General features: G+C 42.7%; 1 protein-coding gene across 1 annotated transcript; it reads right to left on the bottom strand.

The window, feature by feature from the left end:
- Positions 1 to 1,399: 1,399 nt before the first annotated feature.
- ccdc51 (coiled-coil domain containing 51) lies at positions 1,400 to 12,507 on the bottom strand. The gene is made up of 7 exons (XM_083661759.1): positions 12,376 to 12,507; positions 10,412 to 10,502; positions 9,218 to 9,416; positions 8,068 to 8,205; positions 6,828 to 6,992; positions 5,217 to 5,423; positions 1,400 to 3,876 (listed from the first exon to the last, which is right to left on the bottom strand). The coding sequence occupies exons 2-7, from the start codon at positions 10,414 to 10,416 to the stop codon at positions 3,241 to 3,243; spliced, it is 1,350 nt and encodes a 449-aa protein (XP_083517885.1). The 5' UTR covers positions 10,417 to 10,502; positions 12,376 to 12,507; the 3' UTR covers positions 1,400 to 3,240.
- Positions 12,508 to 12,511: the final 4 nt, after the last annotated feature.

Here is a 12,511-nt window from a genome sequence, read left to right as displayed (position 1 = left end):
GCATCTCTCAATTGTTGAATGAGACCGTTACTTAATTTGTAATAAATTATTATTAGCCTATTGCTCACTTTTAGTTTCTGGTTTCTGTGTGGTGCTGATGGACAGCTCCTTTTATTGTTAGAGTAAAAAGTGCTCTGAGAACGCATTATTTGGCCTCTGTACCGTTTATGGTCGGAAGTATGTATAGTTTTACTCTTGTGGTTTTTTATATTAGATTTTGCTTCTTTTTGGGTATGTCCTTTTGGGTTGTGTTTTGGTGTAGGAGTCGCCTGGGGAGTTTTTGAAAAATTAGCGTTACGCTATAAACAGTACTCTTAACACTGTGTATCTGGTTACTGTGCATACATGTATGTTACATCTCCAGTGCTCTGTGATGTCCATATCAAATAAACTTAACCTAACCTAAGTGAGCCACCAACATTTTTCAAGTGGGCCATGAGTCAGAGAAGGTTGTGAACTGCTGCTGTAGTCCATACAAAAAAAGCGGAGTGATCCACCATAGACCAGACCATGCACTATGGATGGTTTAAATAGAGCCCAGTGTGTGTTTGCAGGCGAGGCATTACAGCAGCACCTGCATCCTTCAGCCATCAGTTCAGTGACGATGCTGCCATCTTGAGGGGCAGCTGTGTATAGACACATGGTGAACCAGTCAGCCAGTCAGTCAGTCACAGTGATTCAGTCGGACAGACATCTGTTCACACGTCAGTAATTTATGCAGTTAGTCATGCAGTCACTCAGTCTGTGGTCACATGATCAGTCAGTCAGGCACTCGGTTGGTCAGTCATCCACGCAGATAGCCAGCAAGTCAATTCAGCCAATCGTGCTGTCAGCCAGTCACTCAATCAGTCATTCATTCATCTGCTCTGTTAGACCAGTGGTTCACAAAGTGGGGTCCAGTCCAGGGACCCCCAGGGGTCCTTGAAGGAGGTTCCAAAGGGTCCCCAGCACAACAGAAGTTTATTATTTTTCACTATAATTCTATTCATAAGTAACACAATGACAGAATGTATGACTAGTTTGGTCACGAGTTTCATACACTTCCTGTAATAAAACATCTCAAAGCAAAAATCATATCAGATGGGTGACCCTGGGGCAATATCTTATTAGCTGGTGGTCTGTGGTCTAATTTGTGTCAGTTTAGGGGTCCTCAATCTGCAAGTGGAAAGTCTGTCTCGAGAGATTAAGGGGTCCTTGACGTGGAAAAGGTTTGAGAACCACTGTGTTGGACAGTCAGTCATTCAGTATTCAGTAACATTCCCTTCAGCAGGCAGTAAGCCTCTAACAAAAAGCAGCAGAAGAAACTGTTTTCCTGTGTTTATGTTTAATAAACACCAATCAGAAGTGATTTCATCAGTGCACACGTTCATTTCCCTGTAAACAACAACAAAACGTGTGATTCAAGCTGGACACAAACACCAACATGAGCAACATGTTAGCGAGCTACATCTCTACTCAAGTACTGCAGGAGATCAAAAGGGAATTCCACTGCAAGTGACTGTAAGGTTCATCTGCAAAATTAGACATTTGTCTACAATTTCACCTCGTTTTTTTTACAGGTTCAGTTTTGATTAATAAGCTTCAATATCAGATTGATTAAAATGCAGTCACATGATGTCAACCTATTGCAATACTCAAACTAGTTGAAATAAATGCCCGTGGATATTTACGATTTGTACTTTTCTAAAATGAGTAACTGTCGATGGTTAATATGTTTATGGGAAACAGGCGGGACAGTGGACTACAGTGGTTCAGTCCAAGACAAGTAAAGGCCTAATGTAGAGGGGACAGAGCGACATTTTGAATTTTTGTTTTTCCTTCACAAGGCTTTCGTCATATGACATAAAACATTTTTTTTTATGTTTTTCTCCCTGTAGTATGGTTAAGTATTGGCACAGTTTTCATTCATTCTGTTGATCATTGCTTTAGGTATAATTTGATGTGTATGCGTTCACATACTATATATATACTCTTATGTCTCATGAAATCAGAGGGACAAAGTTGTCTGAATCTGAATTATTGGGTGAAGAAAAAAAGACCAGATCAAAATCTAAATGCCAAGGGATTCCTTACATTACATGTAGACACTTCACTACTGTGTGAGTCACACTGTTTTAGCAGGGGGGATGCTGGGAATGAAGTGAGCAACACAAGCTGGGCTCACGATGGTCAGGTCTGCTCAGGTTGAGCTTAAACTGGGCTGAGGATTGCATGGCTGAGTCAAGTTTTGACAGGATTAAAACCCCACTTGGCACTGGATTCCTGAATTTGCCACCTACACCAAGCATTTATCAACGTTATTCAATAATATAATTGACATTATCCCTGGTTACCAAAATCTCTATTCTGAATAGATCATTTCAGTTCACAAGTCATGATTTGTTCAATAATTAAGACATTAAAACACATGGTAAGTTTTCAAATCATGTACCAGAACGTTTCATCCAGCTCATCCAGAAGACTATTGGCTCAGGTTTACAAGTTTTAGTCAAATTAACATTTTAATGCGTGTAGTGGCTGCTTTCAACCTGAGCGACTTCTGAATAATGTCGCCTTCAGTTCCAGACATGTCCGAAAATCTGAAATATACCGGTACACTGAAAAATGCAATGGAATGGCATTTCAAATCGGAATTTTAAGTAGGAAATTCAGGAAGAAATTCTCAATCGTGAGGTTTCTGAGCTGCTATTAAACATAACACAGCATTACTGTTAACATGTTCCATTTTCAGCATATACATGACATTAAATCCATCACAACACTTTTGTCGATGGTAAAACATACATGATTTTGAAGTGCAAAGTCGCTCCTAACATTTGCTAACATTCTACGATTATTAATATTGGTTCGTTAACATTGAGAAATATCGCTGGAATTCTGACTTTTTTTGACCGAAATGCAGCATTAGCTTCAAGTCGATATTACAGGCAACCAATAGTAGGGAGGTCAAAGGTCAGAGCTGAAATGCCCTGAAAATAACTCTGAGACCACAGAATGATCATGTCAGAGAAAGTGCTCGGGGAAGAAATTAAATATCTACGCGGAGGAAAGTGGTGGAAAGGATTTTTCATTCTCTCGACTCAAGATCAGAGCAAATTAGGAGCAGAACATCTTGAGGAAAGTCTACGGAAAGGGATTTCACACAGAGAGTCCAGTTCATTTAGAATCATCTCCACTATGTCTTTTTAACTCATAGCACCGAGATACCAAAGTGACCCCCCTGGAGGTATATGGTGGTGTCTAGCCAGCTCCTCGGAGCAGCAGGTAGAGAACGGTGACGGTGACAGCGGTGGCAGCAGAGCTGAGCACCGCGTTAAGGAGCGTGCTCCTGCTGATCTGTTCTCCCAGGCTCCTCTGGGTGTCCTCCAGACTCTGAACCACCGCCGCAGAGTCCCACCGGCCCGAGCCCTCCGGTTCCTCTGCTCTCACGGGTTCCTCTCGTCTCACCGGCTTCTCCATCCGCGACCTCGCCGACTCCTCCATCCTCGCCAACTGCTCCCGGCTCTGGATTTCGGCCCGCTGACCGGCGGTCTCCACCAGCCCCTTCACGGCCGACAGTTCGCGCTCTAACCTGCCAACTCCCTGCTCCAGTTGTCCCAGCTGCGGCGGCAGGGAGCGCAGCAGCGACTCTGTCCTCTGGCTGCTAACGCTTAGCTCCGTTAGCGCTGAGAGAGACGGAGCGGCCAGGCTCGGGGCGGGGCTCGGGGCGGGGCCCAGGTCCCTGGGTCTGAAGCCGTCCTTCAGAGCGTGTCTGAGGCTGTCGATGAGCGAGCGCAGCTCGTCCTGCTGCGAGCGATGGTTTCCGGCCTGGACCCGCAGCGCCTCCTGCAGGCTCTCCGGACCTTTCTGGGCCTCCAGCAGCAGACTCTTCAGCTCCTGCAGACCAGTATGAAAAGACATTACACAATACAACCAAAAAGATACGACCATTACACTCCTAATATCAACACATCAATAACTACAGCAAAAGGAAAAAAGACTGCACACTCCAAAACAACAAGCTCCATAAAGGAAGATGTAATTATGCTCGCACCAAAGGAATAACGCACTCTTATGTTCAAAATGTCATGTCTGATGTCAAATTTCAGTTCATGATTTTGAACATGAATTGCTGTACAGGAGAAATCACCGAACTCACCTTTGCTTTGTTTGGTGCGTAAGAAGAAAGCAAGGAAGTGTCTTCAGTGGAGAAAGTTTTTTGCACTGTAAGAAGAAATATGTTTCCAAGACCTTTTATGTTCTCATCATATCCCTTTTATTATTTTTATGAATGCAGAAGGGAAATTTAATTCAATTGGTTTTTGCATTCATTTATTCTAAAAATATAATGAGAACATAAAACGTCTTGAAAATGTATTTCTTCTTTGAGGACGAACAACTTTCTCCGCTGAGAACCAGAATTAAGCATGATAAATTTTGGGCGATACAATAACCGATTACCGATATTTACTGATATTGATATGATATATAAAATAGATAATAAAAATATGTACATTTGGAAAAGCCCATAAATCATAGATTTACCGCATTGTTTCCACTCAATATGAACAATTTTGCGGATACCGATAACAGATATAGACATTGATGTTATTTCGCTCATCAGCCCGATACCGATATATTAAAAAATAACCAACATCGGCCGATACTGATATGGTTGCATGCCGATATATCGTCCATCCCTAATAAGAATTATTTGAAGCTCCCTGAGATGAAGGCCAATGAAATTCAAAAATAGCAGCAGTTTTTCCACAGCTCAGGAAACATTTCTCCTGTCGCTTCATTTGCTGATGGAAGTACGAGGACTCAGTGCAGCTGGATCAGCATCCATCCCGATACTGCAGGTCCTATCGTGATTCATCACCTCAACCATGAGCCTGGTGCCGTGGATCAACTCAAATCACAGGCATGCTCTCGACTCCGCTCCCAGGGTTCGCACACCTTCTTAAACATCAATTTCAAGGTCTTTTCAAAGACTTTCCAGGCCCAATTCCCTCAAATTCAAGGACCCAACACGGGATAGTTAGAGACACGGACCAAGGTTCATTACTGTTACAGAACTAGCAGGCTTTGCAGAAGCTCCTAGACAATTAAAAATAGTGAGAGGCTTGAATGTGTGGACACTTCTCAAATGTGCTGTTACCCGTTAAATAAAAAAAAGGCCTTGATTCCCCCCCCCCCTTAAATTCACAAACTTTCGAGGATTTCAAGGACCTCACCTGCAGGCGGACCCGGTTGATGTACGTTGAGCCCATGACCCCGATCAGCGCCCCCAGCACCGAGCCGATGATGGACCAGTTCTTGGTGCGCTCGGCCCTCGTGCGCTCCTTCTCGTGGCTTGCCCGCACGGTGGCCGAGAACAAAGCAAACCTCTCCCTCTCCGAGCCCTCCGCCTGCTCGTAGCTCGTCCGGAGGCGTCGCTCCTCCTGTGGCCGGAGACAAGGTGAGGGCCATCAAGATCTAGCGGCAGCTCGTTTTGAGTTCAATTCAATCAACCCATCCGTTATTCCAGGGGTTCCCAAAGTTTTCCGTCCACGTACCACTATGTACCAAACCAAGTTTCCCAGGGACCACTTCCACTGCGTATACCCCGCCCCCCCCCATAAAATAAAATTTTATAACCATGCAATAGCAGCAGGCTATTGGTTAAGGCTACTAGCTGGTTCAAAACGGACACACACACACACACCAACATTAGGCTGTGAAAAAGAGGACACCTTTGAAAAAGATATTTTTTTTCCGTCGCCAAAATTTTGCTATGTGTTTGCTATGTTATTTAGCTACCTTCCTGACAAACTAGCATGGCATGGTTGGTACAAATCGATTCCTTAAGTCTTCTAGTTTCATGACACCAGAAACTTCACTCAGGCTTTAAAACTGAGCCTGCTGCAGCCTCTGAAAATAAATGTTCAACATTGTGATATTTCCCAGATAACGCGATATTTCCGAAAATCGGCTCAATCGGCTACTCCTCAGTGTATATGTAAAAACTGTTATCTGTAAAAATTAAAAATTAAAACATCTCTATTACATCAATCAACTGACAAATGATTCAATTTGTCTCTCTAAGTGGATTAGGTTGTTAATTTGCATACATTGGCTTTAGGCATTTTAGTTTCGTTGTTGGAGCTTTGCTGGAGCTTTCCCTTACTGTTCCCTCAATAGTGATGGTTTTCAGCATTTATCACATTAGATTAGAGATCTGCTATTTCCCCCTTGTCTTCATTGTATTTCAAATTTCATATGTTGAAACAAACACTGTCTAAATATTATGAGGTTCTCCCATTATAGAGGATAGCAGCGATTTAAAGCCCTAATTGTGTAGCATCAAGCTTTAACTTCATATTAGAGAACATATGCCCTTTTCACAGCAACTGTTTGGAGGTGGTAAAGTAGGAAGTAAAGCAGTTGTAACCAATACTGGCACTGGAACACCTAAATGGAATGGAACCAATGGTGTGGGTTAACCTGCTTTACCGCCTCAAAACAGTTGCTGTGAAATGGATCTATAACTGGTGAACACGTCTTTGGTTTGTCTATTGGTTTGACTGGGTTGTGGTTGACAAGAGGCGGGGCCTAACGTAACCACAGAGAATGTTAGCTATTGGTTGAAATATTTCAAGAAAAGGACGCGGAAAAGGCGAAAATGGGACATGTAGAGAACCAGAAACTCTACCATTAGCTTGCTTTGTTTACAAGCAGAAAGACACAATAAAATGCCTCTCTGTAATGATTCTCTCTCCTACTCCCCTTCACCAGTTTGCTTATTTGAGTTTTTTTCTGTTTATTGATGTTTCTATTCACGTGTTTTTAGAATCTTAGCGACTTACCTGCAGCAGTTTGTGCTCGAGCGTGGCCAGCTCCAGGTAGTGTGCCTCCTCTTTGGAGACGCGCTCCAGCCGGTCTCTCACCTCCCTGACCCGCGTCCGCAGAACCTCCAGGCTGCTGTGGGCCTCGCGCACCATCCCTCTGGCTACCATGAACCCTGCCTCCGCCTGGGGGACACACACAGGACGTGCTGCTTCCTTCATTCAAATACCTTTTTCTCCTCCAGGCATGCATCAATAAGGCTATTACTTTTATTTAAAGTTGAGCTGAACCCAAAAATGACTTTTCTTTTCTTTTAGTTCAAATACCTGGGTATTCAGTGCACCTATTTAATAATGTATGTCAAAAGAAAATCACAAAAATCAAATTTCTTTAGTTTTTCACACTTTTTCACATCAAAAGTCACATCAAGATTTCATTCATAACAGTAATTACAGTTTGCTGACGTCACCTAGTACTATCAAATTTCTACCTCATTTCAACCAATCATATCACAACATGGCAGCTGTCAATCAAATCTTCATTTCAGGATAATTTTCTCTTCCAAATGAAGGGGAAAATGGCACCTAGTGCCTGTCATCTGGCAGGATTTCTAGCCCATAAACTAACTACTAACTTGACCAATTATGCAAACTAAATCAAACGGTAATGTCTAAGAATGCAAAGAAATGTAACTGGCTCTTTAAAACTCGCATTCCAGGAATATTATTTACCGCAATAGTGATAATGGCGCGCGCCTCAGAGAGCCTGGTTGTCAGTGGTCGCACCTCGGAGATTCCAGGCCGACGGGCTGCACTCTCCGCTCGGCAACACGAAGGCAGCTGGCTGCCTGCGGCTCGCTGAGCTCCACTCAGCCACTAACCTCGCGTCAGCAGGCTCTTCCCGAGGAGATCACCACAACACGCTGAATCCCACTCGATTTGGAGGCGGAACACGCCAGGATTGGTTAAAGCCCAATCCAGACCCCAGAATTGTCAAATAAAATCATCGACATGATACTATGACCTGCCTCTCAACCTGTCATCTCAGACAAATTATGTTTTCAGTCTGAAACGGACTCCGACGCACGCGACGAACGGGTTCAGTTCGACTTTAAATTACATTATTTTGAAAGTTTTAACCAGAAGTTTCCGTTTTATTCTGACTAACCTGTGTATAAGCGGTACTTTTGATGTAAAAAAAAACAAGGTGTATGATGTGTCTAACAAGGACTGAACTTTGAACTTCTTACTGTGTGCTGACCTCAGTGACGTTGGTCTGGGCGTCACGGACTTCGTTCAGGCCGACAAACTCTTCGTACCTCTCCCACCAGTAGCTGGCTGTGGCTGAGGCCGTCTGAGCCGACTTCTGACCCCACTGCCTGCCCAGCTCACCCACATGCTGCCAGAGGAAAATACAAACATACAAAAGAATAAGCAAATAGTCAACAATAGATGCTGCCCCCAACCAGTAGTTCCACCCTTGGGTCAGTCAGCTGCTTAGTGAATTTGAAATATCAGTGAAATTGTATAAGCATTTTCATATGGGACAATGAAAGGATAGACTAACCATATATTTATGTTGGTCTCCTCCTCAGAATTAGGCTTACAAGTTATATCTTGAAATGTAATTGTCCTGTTTTACTCAATACCGTACAAAATATGAGAACTACAATTATGCAATAAATACAATCCGTACTTTACACAATGTACAATACAATATATAATATAGCATAATAGCAGGAGGGTAAGTGTGAATTTCACCATTGACTCTCACTTCAACCCAGTCTGATGTCTCGAAGTGTGTAGCCTGTTTAGACTATTATGTTACTATGATCACTTTTAACTCTATGAACTACTTTACCACTGAGTTCCCATTCATTGCCAATGCCGCCCCTAGTGGTAGAATGTCACCATTACAGTGTGACTAACTAACAAACGAACGAAATGAACTAACAGACAACTGAACTAACGGATGGAGACCGATCCATAGCCCCCCCTTTGGTGGGGGGCAAAAGCAGGCATTCTTGTTAAAGTTTAAAGGTTTTTGAATGTCAACACCGACATTTTGAGACGGAATGGTGACATCGGCTCCATGTTATTCTGCAGTAGCATTCACTAATGAGACTCTTGACCATCACAGTTTCACAAGCGCTCCATCCACATTATATTACTGTCACTTTGTAACGGCAATTTTAAATTGTTGTTTACATTCTAGCAGCCAATGGCATCGCTGGAAAGATTTGCGTCTCAGAAAGAAACAGAATTGTGCACAGTCAGACTTTGTTGTCACTGAACTTATATCACATTGTATGCTGGTTGTATCACTGGTAGATCACTATCGTACCCCCCCCCCCCCCCCCCCCCCACTCAGAGCGCTTCAATCCAAGCTCTCCTTTGCTTGCTTCCTGTACCTGTAAGGCAGCCAAGGTGCGCTCCTTTACCACCTCGCCTCCTCCCTTACCCTCCGGAGGGGTGGGGTTTGTGGGCTGTTGGGGGGCGCTATAGGTTCGGAGCAGGGTGACTCTGCCTGGGACACCGCCGGGCAGCAGGGAGAGGCGGAGCAGACAGCACGACCCATGAGTCCACAGAGACACCTGAGCACCTGCGTACCTACAGGACCAAGAAGAATGATCCATATCATTAAGTTAGGGCTGCCTCCTATAGAGCTCAACAGTCACGTGACTCTTCGTGACGTTTCCCACCCCGGAAGTAAGCTCCCCATTCATTTTCATTTTGCTAATAAAAAGGGCGACCTTAAACTCCCACATATTACAACTGAATTTGGCCCGTAAATCCGCGGCTGATAGCGAGCTCCTTTTTAAAGCTAGAATGATGATCCTTATACCATATGAAATTAAACTAGGAGAAATAAGGAATCGATTGCGACCAAGCATGTCAACCTAGCATGTCGGGAAGGGGGGTAATGGTAAATAAATAACGCTCCAAAGTTGATAAATCTGGCGTAACTTTCCCCTCCATGCAATGGAATGTACTGTAACTAAACGAGTATGTTGGTAGTTGAGTTGATGACAGTAGCTGATAGTCACTCCCCCTGTCTTTACGACAGCTACTGTCAGCAGTACAGTAGTGGAGTGTGTTTGATTGATTTATTCATCAAACATTTTACTGCCAGACTAAAGCTGTGTTCACACAGAGATATTTATTTTTCTCTCTGTCGCTCGATGCAACCCTTTGGAATCGCTCTGTCGCTCTGTTTAAATCGCTCATCAACAGGCACAATAATAAGTACTTTATTCATCCCTGGAGGTAAATTCTGGCATTACAGCAGCAGCAACATCAATGACAGTAACACAACATATCAAAAACACACAGAGGTAGGTGTCTAGTAATGTCTAGGTGTGTAGGTAACGATAGTGCGTAGGTAACTAGTGTAAAATAATATGACGCCATGGGTTTTTCCCACCTTCCTCCCCTATTTTCAACGCCACCAGCCACCACATACTGTACCTTACTACATACAGTTCAGCATGCTGCCACAGGAAAGTGAAGCTGGACTTCCTGGTTTACAGACCCTCCCTCATCAGCAGCCGCCCTGCTGCTCACATGCTGTTTCTAGAGCTCATGGACCTAAATCTGCCCCGTACCTCATTGAGAAGAGCAGCAGTCAGAGTGCAGCAGGAGCAGCCAGGAGCGTGGCTGTCAGGCCAAAACTGCAGACGACATGGAGCCAGGCACCTGGGAGAACACCAATACAGATGAATACAGATTTGTTTTATCAAATGTCAAACAAAGGTCTTGTGAACCTTTATTTTAAAAGGTGTTGTAACAGATAGACATATTATGTCCTGTGAAGATTTAATTTGATGTAACGGCTCTGTAACGACTCTCTCAGAAACACCGGTAAGTACAGCAACCCTATAACGCTTAATTACTGAGTCTTGGATCAAGCCTTTTGGACATAACGCACGAGAGACACAGAGGAGGGGGAAAACACAGGAGCTGCGCAGGAAATCCAATCAGCAGAGAAATACTTATGCAAGGCAAAAGCTTCCCAGAAGGAATCAAACAAATGAAATGAGCAAAGAATTGTGCAGACAATCGAACATCATCACTTTGAAAACATTCCTGGATGAAGCAGCGGACTGTTGTTTTGCGTGCCGGAGCGGAGGGAGGCTCCAAAACCAATTGCTCTATATGCATAAAGGCTCACTCTCTTATTGATGCATGTAAAAGTCAACCGCCAATTAACCAAATCAATCAATTAAGCTGATTTATCTTTATTCATAAAGAGAGGTTTTTAGGTACTTGGCCCTCTTTTTGATTGAATTTAACTCATTGCTTAATTCTCGTGCTCTTGTAAACAATAAAAAAGCAACCGGTTTTTAGAATATTGCAGAAACATATTTGATGTAACCGCTGAAGTCAATTGACTTGAGCTAATGTCACTTTGTCTGATCCTTATTATTTATTTATTTCATTCTAACATGTCAATTTGTCTTTGACATCCGCTGTGCTCTGAATATGAGCTGCTTCCATCTGGCCTTCGTCTTCGTGCTCCCTTGGCCAAGAAAAATAGATATAGGAATTCCTTTGTGCCTGCTTCGATCCGAGCTTTAAATGCTACTTAAGAGAACATACAGTAATGTAACATCCATTTGATGTTTTTATTTATTTATGTTCTACCATACAATAGTTATATTGTAGCATTTACTTTCTGTAATATGTAGCGCTGTGTGGCTAAGTCTCCTTCTTAGACTGCCTTGCATTTTGCACTTATCGGTCTCTAATGCACTTTAAACTACACTGGCACTTTTGAACTGAACTTACTTTGCACTATGTCGTGGTCTATTGTGTCTCCATTTTGTTTTTATGGTTCTATGGTCTTTTATGGTTTTTATAGTTTTATGGTCTATTTGTGTCTGCACTTTGTTTTCATGTTTTTATTTCGAGTCTTGTGTGATTTTATGACTGTTTTGTTTTTTGCTCTGCTGCAACCCAAAGTGCCCTTCTGGGACATATGAATAAACTTGAACTTGAACTTGAACTTGAACTTGTAATAATTAATTATTGTATTTTTCATTTTTTTTCTGTTACTTCTTTATAGCTCTCTTGTATGGTGCTGTGTTATTGTCTGTCTGACATAATTTGTACATCTTTTTTGTAAATAAAGTAAAAAAATAAAAAATAAACTTCAGATGAGTCCAGTCACTTCTTATTACAAACACGTCCCTGTTGACTTTCTATCTAACCACTGTATCTGAAGTTTAAGTTTAAACTGTTAGCTGGCAGGACATGCATCAGCATCATGAGCTTCACCTGTCATTCTCTGCACTGTGTGATGGTAAGATGGGGATGACTTTGAACATCCTCACCTCAGCAAACAGCTAAAGTTAATTCACAAGTCATAACAGCACTACTAATACTATAGATCAAATACATAACCAGCTTGTCTGAAAGGAGTGCAATATATTATGTAACATTAACTATGTCAAATTATTTTATCCAAGGTGAGTTGGATGCTCCTTTCCTAAATACTTCCTCCCAACTAGCTAGCTAGCCGTTAGCTCCACGTTTTCTAGCAGCTATGGTCTATGGCTAATATACTGACCTGATCAGAACCTTAACACTGTCTGACAATGTCATCCAACAAGATCCACATGATTAAAGATGTTGAATGAAATAGAACGTCTGCTTTCAAGGTTGTCAAATGGGAAACGCTGAGTACATGACACTGATGAAGTTTC

This window comes from Poromitra crassiceps (genome assembly GCF_964638095.1).
Source record: "Poromitra crassiceps genome assembly, chromosome: 27".
NCBI classification, from domain to species: Eukaryota; Metazoa; Chordata; class Actinopteri; order Beryciformes; family Melamphaidae; genus Poromitra; species Poromitra crassiceps.
This window is presented reverse-complemented; position numbering and strand designations above follow the sequence as displayed.

What these genes read in the sequence shown, in the direction of transcription:
- ccdc51 (XM_083661759.1), bottom strand. An exon ending in GCACCTTGGCTGCCTTACAG is followed by an intron (nt 8,206 to 9,217) that starts GTACAGGAAGCA and finishes TTCCTCTGGCAG; the next exon opens with CATGTGGGTGAGCTGGGCAG. An exon ending in TCAACCGGGTCCGCCTGCAG is followed by an intron (nt 3,877 to 5,216) that starts GTGAGGTCCTTG and finishes ACTGGTCTGCAG; the next exon opens with GAGCTGAAGAGTCTGCTGCT.